At 47.0% G+C, this 19,208-nt stretch overlaps 1 protein-coding gene across 1 annotated transcript; it reads left to right on the forward strand.

Moving 5' to 3' along the window:
* The first annotated feature begins 2,443 nt into the window (after positions 1–2,443).
* Positions 2,444–18,009, forward strand: LOC134050120 (heat shock factor protein 3-like). The gene is made up of 13 exons (XM_062502976.1): positions 2,444–2,587; positions 3,699–3,807; positions 5,460–5,587; positions 8,378–8,502; positions 9,377–9,452; positions 10,118–10,179; positions 10,608–10,689; positions 10,969–11,102; positions 11,875–12,120; positions 13,284–13,389; positions 13,952–14,017; positions 14,859–14,925; positions 15,505–18,009. Exons 1-13 carry the CDS (start codon positions 2,444–2,446, stop codon positions 15,834–15,836), a joined length of 1,677 nt encoding a protein of 558 aa, XP_062358960.1. The 3' UTR covers positions 15,837–18,009.
* Positions 18,010–19,208: the final 1,199 nt, after the last annotated feature.

The raw sequence follows: 19,208 nt of genomic DNA on the forward strand, positions 1-19,208 counted from the left end.
AACTCAGAATACCAGAGAGAAACAGAAACCAAGAGAAAGAAACATGACCTAGCAAGAAACCTTAGAAGAATCAGTTTTCCTCTTCATACAGAAAGGGATGGTGACACAGCACCATGGCAAAGGTTTATCATAAAGAGACTGTCATTATTTATTCTTACTGTCTTTGCAACAGCAACATGAATGTATAAAGCTTTTCTGCAGCAAAGCTGGATATTCTGTATGCTTCAAGTCAGCACAGCGTCACACAGAGCTGCTTTGAAACCTCTTCTAACATCTGATACCCAACAGACATGATTCAACCCCAGCACATGGCATTGGACTGAACAGGGAAGCTTCACTTCTTGATTTCCAAACATGCTGTGCTATTCTCAGAAGCTAATGATAATCTAGTATTTCTGTTTCTAAATAGTTATTAAATTGGACAAAACTTGGAGACACCTTCTTTCCCTCCTTTCTCAGAAGGGAGATATAAGGATCTCTAAATCTGAGATGTTTTTTATCCATCAGCACAGTATAGCTCTACTCCAGTGGCTCCACCAGCCAGTCCCCTTCAGAAGCTCCTGGTCATACACCTGATAGAACTCAGAAACAGAGCAGCCCCTTCAAAGCGGCTTCAGCAATGTGGGAACAGCAGCACACTGGCTCATGCCCACTCCCACACACCACTCAGACACTGACTTATTTATTCCCTGCTGCTGCTCACAAGGAGGCAAAATACCTTTCTTGACTCACTCGGCGACAACAGAGTCAAAGGAAGGAGTTTGTCAAGCCATACCTGAGCTGTTTCACACAGCAGACCAGCAAAAGGCAGTGGCGACAGCAACGTGGAAAGAAACAGCAGCACCAGTCCTCAGCCTGAAACCTGCCACCCTGCCAACACACACCCCGACGGAAGGGCAGCAGGATGCTCCTGACTCAGCCCAAGCTATGGCCTTTCTGTCAGCTCAGGGCAAAGTTCGCGAGAGTTTCCGGCACCCAGGGTGGCTCCCCAAGGCCCGGGAGCCGCCGAGCCCCGGCAGCCGGGGCAGGCTGATCTGTGCGTGCGCTCATCCCGATGGCTTGTGCGGGAAGTACCGCACCACGGGAGAACAGCGGCTCTCAAAGACTGGTGTGAAAAGTGGCTACGGAGACAAAGCCGCCGTGCCAGAGCCCCTGCTCACCGCACCCATTAGGGCAGTCACACACAGCCACGAAGTCGGGGCATCCTAAGGGCTCTGAGCTGTGCTCTGCCACTGAAGAGCCAAGGACAAGTCTTCGGGACAGGCTTCACAAGAGTCCCACCTAGACTGTGCTTGGAGTTTGACCACAGCATCGCACACACCTCTGGAGTAATTCTAGCAAAAAAAAAAAAAAAAAAAAAAAAATATGTCCCTGAATGGAGATGTAGCCGATGACACAAAATCTGTGCTCACATACCCTTCACGGTAGCTAATCATCATTTAGTTACTCGACTAAGCGCAAGGCGAAAGTAGCTAAATTAATTTCAAAAGTTTTTCGTTTCAATTCTTCATTGATATTAATATTTGCCTTGATTAAAGAAAAAAAAATAAAGAAAACCAAAACCAACCCAAGCTTTACATTACATCCAGCCCTGAACCTTGTACTTTACAGTAGAATCCTCCCCCAGGACTGCCCTTTACCGGGTCCCCGACAGCACAGGAATCACGAATGAACAGAAATCAGATTTTGCAGGCGGGTTGGTGGGATCCAAGTCCCATCTGATCCAGGCGGACGATGCAGGGATAATTCCCTGACACAAGACTGCAGGGAAACCACAGCCCGAGAGCGAGGGGAAAGCACAGAAGGAAGGCAGGAGCACGGACGGCTCATCCCTTACGTGCGGAGCGGGCGGCGGCGGGGCTGCAGAGCGGGACCGGAGCGGCGGCGGGGACCAGCTCGGGAGGGACAAAGGGGCGCTGCCTCCGCGGGCTGACCGAGCCCGGCCCCGCGGCGCCGACCGCGCCCGCTCCCGCCCACAGGGCGGGCCTGGCTGCTCCGCCCCGCACCTGCGGGAGCAACCCGGCCCGGCCGCGCCTCAGGAGCGCACGCGGAGCCCGACCCGCGGCGTGCACCTGTCCGCCCCGCCCAGGAGCTCGGCCCCCGGAGCGGGGAGCCCCGGGAAGGCGGGCAGCGCTGGGGCGAAGGCAAAGCCGCGGCCAGCGGCACCCACCTGCAGGGCGGGACCGGCTGCGGCACCGACCGAGCGCTCCCAGGGGACCGCGCTAGCGGGGCGGCGGCTGCGGCCCCTTTAAATGCGTGCGGTGACGTCACGCGGCCGCGCGCTCCCCCGGGAGCACAACAAGAGTCACGCTCGCGGCCGCCGGGGCGGGGCCTGGCGGCTCCCGCCAATCAGCGGCTGCTCCGCGCGGCGGCCCCGCCCCTCGCTGCGTCGCGCGGCCCCGCGCGGCCCGTCCCCGCTCGCGCGGCCCGTCGCGGTCCGAGGATGCGGGAGGCGCCCGCGCTGCCTCGCGGCCCCGCCGCCCCCGCCGCGCCCGCCCCCGGCCCCGTGCCCGTGCCCGGCTTCCTCGCTAAGCTCTGGGCCTTGCTGGAGGATCCGGACAGCGACGACGTCATCTGCTGGAGCAGGGTGAGGTGGCCGCTGGGGCCCGGCCCGGGGAGGCCCGCGCGAAGGACTCGAGGGTGGTGGGGGCGCCGGGCCGGGGTGCGGAGCCCCGCGGGCGGGCGGTGGCGGAGGGTCCCCGGCGGCGCGGAGCGTGCCGAGCCCGCTTCCCCGCCCCGCGTGCGGTGGTGCTGGAGGACCGGCGCGCCCCGGGCCGTGTCCGGGCGCCGCCCGCGTGCTGCCCGCGGCGGCGGCGCTGGAGCAGCGGGACATTCCCCGGGGACAGTCCCGAATTCCCGGCCAGCAGCTCCGGGTGGTGAAAGGACGCTGTCAGGAGCCATTAACTGTCCGTTTTCCTTCCGGAGCGGAGACAGATGTGCCCCGCGGGCTTAGGGCACGGTCACACCGACCAGACTCTCCAGACACGCACTGAGTTTATTTTTGTTCCCTGTCATTTTTAAATCCGTAGGATTTTTCTCCACTTTTTTTTTTCCTAGCCGTTTGCCCTTTACTAAGGCAAAGATGAAAAGAAACGCAGTATTTTTGTTCTCTTCATTAACAATATAAAAGTGATGCAAAAAGCTCTTCCTGTTTCCAGGAAGTTTGATCTTGTGCATATAATGAATCTGGCACTGCTGGTGTCACGCTTACCCCTGGTCTCCTCTGGGTTGTGTTGTCTGAACTTTCGGTAACTCAGCAACGTTCTGTGGTTATTTTTAGTGATGACATAGCACGTACAATGGAAGAATCTTGTCAGGGGCTGGGCAGTCTGATGAAGGGAGATGAAATCTCTTTAGTAGCATGAATTCCATTGGGCTTGTGCAATGTTTATGTTTCCTGGGGACAAAGAGAGCAGGTTTTTAGAACGGTTTTGCTTTGGATTAAGATCAGTGTGTCAGGGCTTTAAGAAATATTCCATTTTCAATAGAAGTGTTCCATGTAATTGTGTCTTTGAATTCAAACTTTCTAGTCCAGTCCCAAGTATTCAGAAGTGTTCCCATAGACAGTTCACTTGATGAAGTCATTTGCACTTCTCTGCTGTCAGAACAATCTCTAATGATTTATGATCTTCATTTAAGAGAAACACCTTAGAAAAGCTGTGCTTATTCACTAACTGTTACTTCTACTTATTTCCTAGAATGGCGAGAATTTTTGCATTCTGGATGAGCAGAGGTTTGCCAAGGAGCTGCTCCCCAAGTACTTCAAACACAACAATATCTCCAGCTTCATACGGCAGCTCAACATGTGTAAGCATCAGCGGTTTCTACACGCTCTGTCAAGCTCATAGCTGCTTGGTTTGGATTTCTTTAAACAAGCAAATGGACTTGGCAAGTCTTTCAACCCTAAAAAGCTGATCCCTGGCCTTAAGTTTGCTTTGCAAAAGAAAAGATTGATGGTAGAGCTTTGTTTAGTGTTTGGCTTTTGTGTTTCAGCTCCAAGCCCTTTTGAGTAACAGCTGTAATATGTACTGGTGCCTAAAGGTACCATGAGGTTCCCTGGCCTCCAGCATTGCTCTTGCAGCAAATGTGTGTGTACCCAGGGGAGTAGAGGCTGTGTGTTCACCCATACACCTAGAATGTGAAAAATAATTACCTGGATTTTGGGGCTATCACTGCTCTTGCCTGATTTGCTGTGTTGGAACCAGATCAGTCCTGCTGCTGGGCCAAGCTGAACTACATTTCTCATTATGTTTTTTTCTGCTCAGCTTGTGCGCATCATGTGGCAGCATTGCATAGCACATGTACCAGCATGGCCAGGTAGAGGAGTGCAGTGAGGGTCGCTCAGGGGCACAGTGCAGCATGCAGGGCTGCAGCAACCCACAGGAATAACTGCAGGAGTTTCTGGGACGAGTGGAGGGATAACCATTGGAACCACAAGAACAGGACATGCTGCCGTAGTTAGAGTTTCAGACTGACAGGGAGGAACTCTCTGTCCTTGCCCAGTAGGTTTGCCTGATTTCTCTAGCTGATGCCTGTATAGGTTTTGTAACCTGTGGCACAGATAGCACATCTGTTTAGTCTCTAGACAGAGGGTAGATGCTTCTGTGTTGCGTGCTTGTGTTTGTAAGATCTGTCACTTGAGTGACAGAGGATAATTCAAAGAAACAGTCGTCTCTTCCCTTGCAGCCAGGATGAATGAAAAAAAAAAAGCGAAGATTCCTCTGTAGATGCACAATATAGTTGCAGCCTCCTTTTCCTGCTGGATCTATCCTGGCTTTCTAATAATAGTTGGAGTTCATTAATTGTATTAAAATCTTGACTGAGATGTGGATTGGCCTGTCAGCTGAATCATGCATCTCCCCTGTGGTGTTTGAGCAGTTACGGAAACAGAACTGGCAATATCTTACTTTGTACAGGCAGTCTAGTATGAAGAAGGTGCTCTGCTGCAGGTGTTTGCACAGGCAGGCAGGAACTAACTTCTCTGCTTTGCTTTATTCTGTAGACCATGCTGGTACATGACAGCATTTGTTTTGCTATGTAGTTGTCAGGGATAAAGGGGAAAGTGTACCATTCCTCTGCATCTACTGGGACATGATTCTATTCAAGATGTTGTACTAAATCTCATTTCTGACTAACTGTTGTGAAGGTTTCTACGTAGCTGTGATGGTTTGGCCATGGCTGTTTTGCCCACAAGCACACACTGGCCTCTGCTGTGCAGCTGTGTGTGCAGCCTGCCAAGGGCCGGCAATGGTAGTGTGGACATATTCTCTAGCTGTGAAGATCAGAGCAATGTAATCAAGAAAAGCTACTTTGGCTGTTTTTCATAGTTTCTGCTCCCAGTAACTGTAGTGCAGTGGGTAGCTGCACTAGTTTGGTAGCTGTGGACTTTTCTTAAGCTGTATGTATTCCAAGTCAACTTTCAACTGGAAGAAGTGCCTTTGTTGATTTCCTCTCCACAGATGGTTTCAGGAAGGTGATTGCTCTGGAGAATGGTATCATTACAGCAGAGAAAAGCTCAGTTATTGAGTTCCAGCACCCCTTCTTCAAGCAAGGGAAGGCACATTTACTGGAAAACATCAAGCGCAAGGTATAGTAGAAGCACATGTTTATTTCCCCTAGTTACAGAAGGTGGTTTATCAGGAGCACGTATGGGAGTTTCAAACACAGCCAGCAAATACCATGGGAGCCAAGGTAACTCCCTCACGATGCCAGGCCAGTGCTCAGACAAAACCTGCTCTGCTCTTGGTTGTGAACTGGGGTTAGACCATGTTCTGCATCATCATCAAACCACAGCCCTTCTCCATAGAGTTCATATGCCTGATGGCAGCTTAGCATGGTCTGCAGTTCTGTCAGCATCTCCAGGTCTAAGAAAGGCACAAAGTGAAAGAAGCAAAAGAAAATACATTCCCATTTGACACTCATTAAAAATTAGCAAGGTGATCGGTAACCAGTTCATTTGGATGAGTTTGTATAAAATTACATTGCTCCTTCAAAACTGTGCTGCCACTAAGGTGCATCCTTATGAGCACTTTCTGATTTTCTTTTGTACGTTCAGGCCTTGTCTGACCTGTTCCTGCACAGATATTTATCCTCTGTTGGCACATTACAGCCCATAATATCCTGAGGAAGAGAGTATCATGATACATCACATTGACATTTGAACAGCAGAATCTTTTCTTTAGGCTGTTGTCAGGTGTGGCTGCATCGCCCAGAGTAATAAAAGCCCAGGGTAGGCTGGAGAGCCACAATTATGTTTGGATTGATTCTTGACTGAGCTGCCCCTGCTTGGAGCCAGAATCGATGGAGCGGCGCTGGCTCCGGCTGTGCTCCCCCGCTGCTGTCACCGACCTGTCCCAGCCTGCACGCCTGGCAGGGCAGGTGTATGGTGACGTCAGGTGTGGCACCATGTGTCCCAGGGGTGGTGCACTGGGTGGAGTGTTCTAGATGGAAAGACAAGAGCTCTGCTCAGTGCCAAGGAGGTTCATATGAAGTGTTGAATAGGTTGGTGAAAGATACTCTTTGTTGCAAAGGAAATGTTAGTGATTTTTTTGCAGAACAGTCATTTGTTTTCTTGCTGTTTTATTACCTGGAGTGGGGCCATATGCCAGTATTGGCTGTAAACTGTATTTCAAGCCTCTGTCAGGACTTGAGGTTTGAATGCAGGACTTGCTTTCCTTATTCCCTTTCACTTTTAGCTCTCTTGGTGTGCAGATATCCTGTGTGTCTTCACAGAATACCAGAGTGGTTTGAATTGGAAGGTGCCTTAGAGCTCATTTCATTCCACCCCCTGCCATTGGCAGGGACACCTCCCACTATACCAGATTGCTCCAAGCCCCATCCAGCCCGGGATGAGACGGCCAAGTTTCCCTGTGCAGCCTGTGCCAGTGCCTCAGCACCCAAGGACTGGACACCCTGATTAGCCAGGAAGAAGAGCAGTTCCTTGTACTTAGGCCCTTGGTTTTTTGGAGGCTAGCTGGCTGCATTTGGAATTTCCACCTACTTCCTGCAACTTTTGGTTGTTTTCCCACAGAGAGGTGGTGTGCTTAAGAGAAATCAGGCAACCTTGAATTCTATTTGGGATGCACCCTAAGTTATTAACTGCAGCAAACAAGAAAGCATCTAGACTGCAGACAGGGAGGAGAAATGTCAGACCCTTCAGTCCATCCTTTGCACCATGGGATTGTGTCGAGAAAGTAGTTAGTCATGTCTGAGAAGTGATTGCACAACAGCTGCGTTCTGTTCCAGCACAAGAGGATGGGATGTTGGTTTATAACACCATCAGTTCATTTCTGACCATCCTACTCCTCTTTGGAAGACAAGATGTGTGAGCCAGCCTCCATAGAAGTTATCTCACACCTCAGCAAGCCAATACCACATTGGTGCTTTCACTTTCCCCTTGGAATCCACACGAGACGCTTTCATATCCTCCTTGGAATTCAGCAGAGTAACAAGAAAACTCCCAGCAGGCTGTAGGTTGGGAGGGACACCTAGTACAACTCCATGTGGCTCAGTTATAGTCAGTATTTGGTAAAATTATGTTTGACACTATGATCACAAAACCTGGATGTATCATTCAGACATGCACATGTGACATGCTATAGACCTGTCTTTTTCAAAATCCTGAATTGTGTTGCAGCAGAGAGTTGTGCTGCAGAGAGAGTTGCTGAAGGAACTGGAAAATGTTTAATACAGAAGTGCAGGAAGGAGATGGTGAACTTTTTGCTCTCTGATGGCTTTTCCACCATTGTGTGAAGTATCAGCATTCACAGATTGTGCTGTGAGCAGGAGAGCAGTTTGGACTGTTCTTTGTGCAGATGAGTCTCCATAACTTTGGAATGTTACTGAGCAGAGAGGTAGTAGAAGAAGCACCAATAGGGGAATCTGCAATTCAACTGGTGTGTGATAAATTTTCTGATTGAGTAGGATGTATCTAACTGTATGCTTTCATCCCCCAGTAACCTATGGAAATTTGTTATTCCTCTGCTGGCAAATTTGCCCACACCTAGAAGGAATATGATCATCTTGTTCTTCCACTATCAGCTGTGGGGTTTTTTTGGCTTGTGTTTGCTCTGTGACACTAGAGGGCAAACTGTCACCAGGCAGTTCAAGAGAACCCCCAGGGAAAGCCCTTTGCAGTCAGTGGTTTTTATTGTAAAGTTCAGTCATGAATTTACTGTCTCCCAGGTACAAAGTGCTAATCTCATGTTTTCATTGGCATCTTGTCTCTTTCATGCCCTAAGGTTTGTCACCTGTAGCAGTTTTGGTGTTTTGTGCCATGTAAGAATTACAGTCTTGCCTGGTCTTTTAATGGGGTTTGGTCCTGCCCTGCTGCAAGGAGTGTGCACTGTTTGTAGTAAAGTGTGTGTACCTATTCTAGGTGTCTGCAGTGAGAACTGAGGATCTCAAGGTCTGCACAGAGGATTTGCACAAAGTCCTGTCTGAAGTGCAGGAGATGAGAGAGCAGCAAAACAACATGGATGTCAGGCTGGCTAACATGAAGAGGTAGACTCGGCTGTTTCGGGGCACTTGTGCATTGAATGTTGCTTGTATCTGATGGAGGTTGGCTAAATATGGGTTTCATTTGAACTGGAAACAGGTGAAGCTATGTTTGTTTTTTTTTCCTAAGAATGCCCATTCTACCCCACACAACATTCTGAATCTTGTTTGGTTTTGTAATTCACTTACAGGTTGGAGAATTAGACTGGGAGTTTGTTGGCTGCCTTGAGATTTCACTCTGGTTGCCAGCACCTGTAGTGGTTTTTTGGTCAAGAAAAGCATTTAATTTTTTGAATGCAAACCGGGTTAGGTGCAGTGAGGGACAATTGGTGTTTTGTTTTCTTTCTACCTGGAAGTGGACTTTGCACATCCTCATCTCTGTTCTCTCAGATCCCCTTCATATAGACACTGGTAATTAATTCAGGTCAATGGTATGCCAGCAGATACCAACCAGATTTCAGGAGATACCTTTCTCTCTCTGTTCCTTAAAAAAAACCCCAAAAACTACCAAGCCCCTTGAGCACCAGCTTTAGATCTGTCCCAAGGCTGTTAGTGTTTGGAAACAGGCTGAGTGTAACACAAAGTTCTTATTCAACGGCTTTGAGGCTTTGAAGGAATACCTCAGATCAAGATTGCTGGTGGAGCAGCAAAGGATGAGGGTGTCCTTATTAAGTGAGTGTTTGATGCTGCTGATGGAAAACGGAGTTAAGTTAACCCAGAGTTTATGCTAGTGGATCGAATTAACTGAGGGTTAGTTATGCACAGAGGGAATGTTGCCATTGGTTCTGCAAGGTACTCTAAAAGTTTGAAAGCTGTAAAACTAGAGCATATAAAGTAAACTCTGTTCATCCTCTGTCTTCTGATTTATTCTGCATTGCAGAGAAAATAAGGCCCTGTGGAAAGAAGTGGCAGTTCTAAGGCAGAAGCACAGTCAACAACAGAAGCTGCTGTCTAAGGTACCATTGCAGCATCTTCAGTGCTACCATCCTTATTCCTGCCTCTGTGATACTTCATGGCATTCTTTGCTTATGTAGAATGACAAATGACACAGAGCTGAACAGGCTGTATTAGTACAGCATAAAGAAAACGTTCACAGTTCCTGAGTGTCCCAGAAGTAGCACAGTAAAGAACCACGAGCAAAGCACTAAGGAAAAGTCATAGTAGGATGTCAGTGTGTGGAGACAGTGCATGGTAACAGGAGCCCAGAACTTGAGAGATTGCAGGCACATGGAATGGAGTCTGTGAAAGATCTTGGACCAGGATACACTTAGACCACTTGAGAAGTGAACTTGGAATGCAGAAACTGTAGGAGCTTGCACGCTGGAAAAATTTTTCTCTGGTTTATTCCTCAGCTGTTTCTGGTCTGGAATCCTCTAGTGACTTGTGCTGTTACATTGCATTTCAAAAAAAAGGCCAACTGTGCAAGTGGGCTAATTTTTCTATGCAGTTTGTAACTCTTGCTTTGTTCTTTAAGATACAATTGCAAATGGATTTTTAAAATACCTGTTAATTTCTGTCATGTAACTATATAATTTTATAGTAAAATCTGAATTAAGAATTTAATGTTAGGATTGCTATGCTGACCACTTCGTTTTGGTTTTCTTCTGTTTTTCCTTTTTAGATTCTTCAATTTATACTAAGTTTGATGCGAGGAAATTATATTGTTGGGGTCAAAAGAAAAAGGTAATTACTTGACAGGTCCCAGAGCAGTGTCAGAGGTGAAGTGTACAGATTAATCAGTTTCTATTATGTGACAGGTATTTTTATCACACTTGAAAAAGCTGATGGAAATTCAGTCAAACACAAAATAAATATTTTCTCCTTATCACTAAAATGGGTGGGAAGAGAATATTCTATGCATTTTCAATTCCAAAGGGCACAGTTATCAGAAGTTGTAAATCTCAAAACGTGCACATATGACTGACTTCTTCCAAACCACAGCGTGTGTGTGTGTGTAATACAGACTGCCTGCAGTGCCCTTCCTGACACATGTTCCCAAAGGCTAGGCTTCTTGGGAGGGCAGGAATGATTACCATTACCACCTGTCTTTGGCACTGCTGCAGCTCTTCCCTCTGGCAGTCAGGATGTGCTAAAGCTGTGATTTGTCCCAGGTCTCTCACGGATGCTGCGGGTGCTTCACCCTCCAAGTACAGTCGGCAGTATGTCCGCATCCCTGTGGAGAGTGGCCAAGCTGTAAGTCTCCCTAGGGACAGAGGCAGTGGGTTGGACAGGATGACACAGTGATATGAGTCTTCCTTATAGCTACAAATACCCTAACCTGGTAATCAAATGCTCTTCCTTTTGTAACGGGCAGCTATAAAGCAACACTCTGGCTGTAAAATCATGCAAATCAGTGCAACTGGTCACAGATTAAATGTGAACAGGAAAGAAGCTGCAGGGAGAATGGGGCTTCAGTATGAAAAAAGAAAAGGTCAGAGCCTGTGGCTTACTCATTCTGTGCTATATCTGCAGATGGCTTTTTCTGAACATAGTGCAGATGAAGATGATGGAAATGGTACAGGTCTGATAATCCGAGATATCACTGACACCCTGGAAAATGCCACCAATGGTCTCCTTGCTGTGGCACACACAAGTGGCAGGGCCAGGTATGTCCAAAGTATATGAAGTATTTATGCCCGAGTTGTTAAATGGGTAGTAGTTATGTTAATGTTGGTGATCCATCTGGATTCTGGGAAACATACTTTCTCTCTGAATGTCCACTTGTACATGACAGGCCTGTTGTAGCCTCTCCTTCTACAGTATGTAGCAGCAGTCATTGTCAGAGCTCATGTCTCTTCAGGTATCCCTGGAGGCCTGTCAGGCTGATGGGCATTGCAGTTTTAATTTGCTGAGGCTTTTCTGTCTGTTCAGCAAACAAACACATACTTGATTTTTCACCTGATGCATATATAGGCTTCTAATAATCCAAAATGTATATAGATTGCTAACAAATCAATATGTATAGTTTTATCTCCAGTTTCAATACTGCTGTCACTGAGCACATCCTAGGGAAGGCATTCTGTGTGGCAACAGATTTTACTGAAAACCCATTTAGTTATTAATATCCAGAGTGAAATATGGACTGATTTGGAATCTTTCCTTTCCAGAGTATCTGTTAGGAGTTTCCCTTCTGCCTAATTCCTATATACTATGTTGCTGCTTTTTGCCTGGGAAAAGGAGGTGTTTTGCTCTGATGCATGGTCTCTGTATAAGCTGTAGTAAAATTCTTCATCTGCCACTGGCTGCTTTTTTCTAAAGACTAGTTTGTTACTTGAATGATTGGCCTAATCTTTCTAAGATTTGGGATACTAAACCTGAAATGAATAGTAATGCAATTGTTAAATTCTCTTGTGTGTTTCTGTTTGGGTTGCATTTTAGAGAGCCACAGGCAGCTCTGGATCCTGGCTTACCTCTTTGTCAAGTATCACAGCCAAGTGAGTTAAATTGTGCAGAACCTGTTCCATCAGTTCCTATAAACGATGTCAGCAAATCCAGTGACGTAGGCACGGCTGCTGTGGAGCTTCACACTGCACAGCCAAATGCTCCAGAGGACCCTGTGTCAGTAATTGACTCCATCTTGAATGAGAACAACTCTGGAAACCAAAGTGATCCTTTGCTGGACAGGTATTAACTTGTTTCTGAAGAGAGTTATGCTATTGTCACCTCGTGGGATCCTGTCATAGCTTTGGAGGGTGTGTTGGTTTGGCAGAACATAGGGAATTAGCTTTTGAATTGTCATTGGCAAAGTGAAATCTCTTCACCTTTGTTACCAGGGCTTGAAAAAGTCAAATGTTGGCATCACACATTGAAAAAGGGCAGGTGTCCCTGTCACCTTTATGGTAACGCATGCCTGATGGCTGGTGCATCCGTCAGTGTGTCCCATCAGTCCACTGCTGTCACTGCCAGCTGCTGCCAAGCAGCAGGTGCAGGGCACTGATCTTGGGCTGGTGTTGTGGGCACTTTGTCCCTGGGCCCTGAATGTGGATTGTCCTGGTGGCCATCTCACTGTTCCTTTCCTTCTCTGCCCTTCATTTGTACAAAGCTGTTTCCCATGTGCCATGTCAGATCACAGACCACGGTGGCTGCAGGAGAGCTGTGTTGAGGGCAAAGCTTTAACCCTTGCTCCTACAGCTCTTCTGCTATGGTCAGCAGCAGGTAGGAGGGTCTGAGGTCGTGTCCCAGCACACATATGGTCTGAAGGCCCTGCTGTGGCACTGCAGGATGTGGGGCAGTGCCTTGGAACTGCCCGTTCCTCCGTGCTGGGAATTAAGTACAGGAGCACCTCATGGCATAGCAAGACATGCAGTGTGGGCATTGTGCCTGCAGCTGCCTTCTCAGGTTCTTCACTGTCCCTCATGTCCTGCCCACTGTCCCTGGAAACATGTCCAGTTTGGCAACAAGCTGATGTTTCAAAGTAGGTAGAGTTCCTTCTGGCCCAGATTATTTAAAGTCCTTTCCTTATCATTTATTGTCCCAGGGCAAAGCCATTGGACCTTTGTTTAAACAGATACTGGTGTACAGGCTGGGATCTGAGAACGCTCACCAGATACTAAAATGAGGGAGGAAATAGGTATGGAAGGAGGAACTGCTTTTTGACCTGATAGTTGTAGATGTGTTAAGGTAGTGTTCTTGTACCTGTACCTCAAAGAGCTGGAGTGAAAGGTGATACAGGAATGTGGTTTCATCCATTTGGCTGTTCTGGATTGTAAGCAGCCTGCCCTGTAGGGCAAGAGAAGGCCCTGCCTGTCACCTGTGCCTTACAGTGCTATGTAATTTTGTCATTTTAGAGAGGAAATTCAGGATTTTCTGAACTGCATCGATGCCAGCCTTGAAGAGCTCCAAGCAATGCTGTCAGGGAAACAGTACAACTTTGGTGCCGAAGCGTTCAGTGACGTGAGTGTCTTCTCACTGTTTCTGATTTCTGAGAAATACTGCTCAGATTGTGTCATGGAGTGCTGCTGGTTTATTCCATGTTGTAATGGTTAAGAGTCAGGAGCATCTTGAAAAGCAAATAGTTACAAATGGAATGATTTGTAGGTATTCACAGTGTACAAGGCAATACTGGGAGCCTTTCCCAGGTCATACAGGATTCCTGTTCTACAGAACTGAAGGAGGGAAAAAGAAAGAAAAATTTGCCTCACTTCTCCTTAAGCCTAATCACATACCATTACATCCTGACTGTGTATTTGATTGAACTTGATGATATGGATGATACAGAGTAAAACTTAGCTCTATTCCTGGAATCACTGGGAAATAGGGTAATCTTTTCTCCCCCTGTGACCTCAGGTTACTGCCACAGCTTGAAGCTCCCAGCTGAAGGGCCCATGGAGGTGCCACTGTCCCCATGCTTCGGTGGAAGGAGCAGCACACTGGGTCCTGCAGTCCTTTCAGGAGCTCTCTGCAGTTTTTTTTCAAGAACTTTATTAGTTGACATATGGTCTGGTTTTATTTTCAGACATTTAATCCGGAGCTGCCAGCCCTGGATATGAGCTTGATGGAAACTCCCTCTGGTATTGAAAATGTGAGAGTAAGATTTAATTCTGTGGTGGGGAGGAAAAATGTGATGCTGGGAGTTGGATCTTGCTTGATGCACCTCAAGGGTGGGAACAGCGTTGATGGCACAGGGTGACACTGCTGGTTCATCTCATCCAGCTGACTCCAGGCTTTCAATTATCAGTGTTGGCATGTTGGAATTTAAGAGGGATCTCAAGATAATTTCCAGTCCTACATTCCTAGTGTAGTCACACATTTGGAATGCCTGTCTGAAGACTGAAGGAAAAGTACTAAATGAAAACTGTAATGCAATACACTGTAGTTGTTCTGAATGTGGCTCTATGGGATTTCCTCAGAAGATGCACAGAAGTTCAGCACAAACTTACTTCTCTTTGTCCAGTTCCTAAAATTGATTCATACTATTAAAAAAATACCCTTGCAAGTGTTATTTTTGTTGTAGTCCTGAAATAATGTTTAAACTAGGATTTCCCAGTAAGAAGAGCTTTGACTACAACTGATGTAAAAGGCGGCTTTGTTTAAGCAGTGCCTGCAAAATTCAATTACATTATGAAATCATGTTTACTGTTACCCCAACAAGACCAATTATAATAAAGCTTCTGGTTTGGAAAGTAAAACAAATATTTGCTAGTCAGAAGCTCTTTTTTGTTTAGTAAGTTGTCTGTATTTCACTGTGCCTCCTTCTGAGAGCTCCTGTGTGCAGGTCTTCATGTGCAACGACAGGCTCATTGCTCAGTTGCTCCAGCTCTCTTCCCTTCTCCTTCCACATCTAATTCTGTTAAACAGTCAGTAAAGATATCCATTTTGTTGTTGTTAAACATTATGTCTTAACTCTGTCTGCTTTGTTTCAGATGGCAAGCTTGGCAGAGAGCACTGAAGGTCTGGGAGCGAGTGAGAGGGAAACAGCAGGAAGCAAAGGTGGGCAGGAAGGAACACTGAGCACTGTGGCAGCTCCACACTTTTGGAAAACTATTTTGAAATGGAATTGTTGTTGCCTGTATATCTCCTTCTTTGGTTTGGGCTTAAGCTTTTTGTGAAGACTGATGTTTCACAGATCTTGAAGCTGTGCCTGAGCCTTAAAAGGCCATCCTGTGCCCTGTGGTTTTTCACATGGAAAACATGGGTCCCATGCTGTTTCCCTTTTCACGTGGAAACATGGCTTGAGTGCCACAGTGGGGAGCAGGAGTCCAAATGCTCTTGTGACAGTGTTCGTACACAGGGTGTGATCCCCCCAAAGGCAGAGCTGCTCAGGTTACCACTGCAGTGCTGCCTTTGCATGCTGTGAGAGTTTGAGGCTTGGAGTGGGTTTCAGACACTGATACTTGCAGGCACTGGGGCATTGGCTTCACTCAAACAGCCACAGGTGTAGGGTTTGTCCCAGTCCAGCCTGAGCTTTCCTGTAGTGCACCAAGTTTGAAGCAGCCTCTCAAGGTTTGCTTGGCTTGAATAAGAGCCTTCAGTTGGTGAAACAGCTTGAACTGTTTGTTTTTCCCTCAGATATGCAGCTGATCCAGTACAGGGCCAACCCTCTGCTTTCCTTATTTGAAGAGCTGCCTTCAGGTGAATCTGCTGGGAAGGTGGACGATCCAAAAGACTTTCTGCTGCCTCCCCTGGAGGAGAAACCTGCTCTCCAGCCTCCATCAGGCAGTGGAACCGTTGTGCCACTTGCAGCTCCAGCAAGCCAGGCTGAGCCTCTGGACACTCTGGGAATGGGTGATCCCCCTCTCCTTCCAGAAGATGGGAATGGAGAGTATAAACTGTTTCCACTTCTGCTTCTCAGTCCTGTTGCTAACTTCATAGATGAGGCCTCTGAGATAGAAATTTCTTGAACTCATAGAACATCTGTAACCAGCTTAGTGCTATGGAATAACCACCAAAGGAGTGGAGCAGCAAAAAGTGTGAGCTTGGTCCTCACCTGCTTCCTGAGGACCCTGCTCTGCACAGACAAGTGGAAGTCCTCTTGCTGCAAGCAGGGAGCACATCTGGGAGAACTGAACAAGCTCAACAACATGAGCTAGTGGAGTGAAGGCACCAGACAGAGGGGAAAAACAGCAGCCCTGTAAACATACCACAGTGTATTCCATAACTTTTTATCCAATATTCTTATTGCGAGAGGAAATCTGTTTGTATCCTGTTTGTAAAGTTTGGCTGGGTTTTTTTGTTAGGGGGCGGTGTTTGTTTTTAATAGCTGGATAGCAATGTGGTGTGTAATATTTTAAACCTGGGTTTTACTCTTTGGAGAGCCTGCTTCAATAGGTGGCTTGCCTACTGTTTGGAATTAAGTTGGTTTTAAATTTTATTCTTATTTTAAGATTTTTTTTTTTGACAGTTACTGGCTACAATTGTTTGCATCTGCTTAGATTACTTTCATACTCCTAGATTCGCTCCTAGGTATAGGGAACATTTTTCCTATGGAAAATGACATTTAACTGTGTAGTATTATTTTTTTAACATGCTAGCACACATCCATTGCCCTGGATTGTAGGAGTTGTGGTAGGAAGTGCTTGCCCCCCCTGTGTAGTGCTGATTTCTCATGCACATTGCATGGCAGTTCGGGGTACCCTGCCCCCAGTTCACAGGTTGTGTGTCCTTGGACATGGTCAGTAGGACTGATTCATGTTTAGCAAAGGCCAGCAGTTGTCCTAAAATGAGAAGGGGAGCCCTGGGGTGCCTTGCACTGACACAGGGTGTCACATTCAGGTTTCTTTGTGCTGGTAGCAGCTATTGTTCCCTGCCCCTGTAAGGACACCAGGTTTCTGCCCATGGAATCTTAAACCCAAATTAACTAGATGCATCTGAGTTTTTTGACAATAAATTACATAAACTTACGTCTACTTCACCAAAAAGTCATTTCCCAAAGTTTCTTTTGGCACTGTTTCCCAAGTTCTTTTGGCACTGTTTCCCAAGTTCTCTGAGCAGCTGTACTGTGGAGCCCAGCTCTGGTGTCAGTGGAGCAGCAAGTTGTGTGCTAGTAGCAAGTATATCACAGCTTCACCAGCCCACACAAACCTGCTATGTGACACTAAGTTGCTGGGGCTGCAAGAGGCCTGGATGCAGGTAGAAACCCCCTTGGATAATATCACCTCATATTTCCTACCAGCAGTTACTTTGAATTTTTTCAAGTTTTAGGAGTTCAGGCTACCTGCAGGCTTTGTTCTCTCTAATGTTCCTGAACTAATTAGTGCTGAACTCTTATGTTCAAGAATCCAAGGTATATATTCTGAAGCCTGCTAGATAATGCATGCTACCTGTACTGGCCCAATTTAGTTGGATCTGTGCTTCACTGTCAAATCTGAGTTGCAGAGGAAGGTCCTGCTCCTGAGTGTGTAACACCTTCAAGTGTAATTTTATTTCTGTGCTTCTCTACCTTTTCTTACCTCGTGGCCCTTCTTGTTTCCTTCTTTTGAATTGCCTTTTGTCAAGTTTGTCTTATTCAAGCCTTCACAGTCTTTCTTTCGCTGACTTGTTGAGGCCAAGGGCTGAATGGTCTCAAGTTCTCATGAGCTGAAGGGAGAGGGGGAGGTGAGCATGTTGCATCTGTCCCAGGTCAGGTTTGATTTCTTAATTCCTTCCCAAAGGCCACAGTTTTGCCAAGAGTGAATCAGTGAAAACCAGGCTTTTCTGTTGTGCTGTTTGACAGCACCATGCAGAGATTGATCTGCACCTCTGACTCCCTGCACTGTTGGACTGCAATATCTGTCATGGATTAGTGTCATGTTCCTCTGTCTCAAGAGTCCTCTCCCCTCAGCACAGCTCACTGTCAGATATTGGGTCTGAGTGCATCATGGGTTTTTAATACACTTTCTCTCTTAAGAAGTTAAGAAACCAAGGCTTAAGAAAATTGGAAAAAAAAAAAAGTTTGTGCATCTGTGTGTTTGGTTTATGTACAGGTCCAGGAAAAGTATTTGTGCAACTTTCTTAAGATTGCAATGGAAAGGGGAAGACTGAATAACAAGAAAAACCCACATGCTGAAGTAATTAAACTCAAGAATTGCAAAAAGATTACTGTTTCTTGTATATTCTTTGTGTGTGTTCCTGTCTGTGCCGGTGTTTCCCAAACCTGTTTACTGATTTTTTCCAGAATTAAGAGCTTTCATGCTCCTGGGGCGTGGTCTCATGATGCAGGTTATTGCTGGTTCAGGAATAACTAGGGTGATGAGGAAATCCTAGTGTCTCTTTCTAGAGCCTAGGAGAGCAGCACCTGGGACTGGTTTTCCAAAAGGGTTGATGTGAAAGCTCAAAATACCATGTGTGCTGAAAAATGCACCAGATGTAGTGCACATGTTCCCCACAGACTCCAGTAGGAAAGGCCCTGAACTCCATAAGGTATGGATTAAAATATTCACTGGGGATAATAGAAGGAAATGGAACAGCCCTGATCATCTGTGGCATCAGGCAGACCCCAGAGCTGGCACGCCTGTGCAGACTCTGCCCAGGGTAACTGGCACCATGGTCATTACAGTTTTTGTGGGATTTTCCTTGAAGTAAGGAACCATTCATCATTTTCACTGCCAAGAAAAAGGATCTTTATACAGAACATGCTGCTCTTCAGGATAAGGACAAGGACACAGCAGTGGAGTTGGCAGATGGAGCTATGGACAGACTCCTGCTATGACAAGCTGGCTCAACCTGCAGCCCAGTTCACCCCAGCACAGTGCAGCTGCTGCCCAGCCTGTGCCTGAGGGCCAGTGGCCAGGCAGGGAGTCACCAGCCCCCATGTGCCAGCCTGGGTGGGGGCACTGCCCCACTGCAGCCTGATGTGTCACCAGTTTGTTACCCATGGCCGCAGCAGCTTCCTTCCTTCAGCATCAGTGCACGTGCCTGGCTCCTTGGCTTCATCGCTCTGTCTGGGGAGGAAAGATTGCTCTCCCTTATCGTTCCTGTGCTGGGAATCCACAGAACACTCCCAGGCGTGGTGAGTGCAGACTGAGGAAGTGCCAAGCGCCCCTTGCATGCTCCTTTCAGATCTCCTCTTGCACTGTTCTGGCCCAGCTCTCCCACACTGACCGTGGGAGCCTTGCCATCAGTTCATATCTCCTGTGTACTTGCTAACAGAGCTTTTCAGAACACAAGAAAAACTGATTTTGCTCTGTCTCTCCTGGGCTGTGTGATGCCACCTCATCCACCCACGCTCAGAATGTTTTGCTGTCTCCTACAACAAGATTATTGTTTTGAAAAGCAGCATCATGGTATCACAGATG

This window comes from Cinclus cinclus, chromosome 15 (genome assembly GCF_963662255.1).
Source record: "Cinclus cinclus chromosome 15, bCinCin1.1, whole genome shotgun sequence".
NCBI lineage: Eukaryota > Metazoa > Chordata > Aves > Passeriformes > Cinclidae > Cinclus > Cinclus cinclus.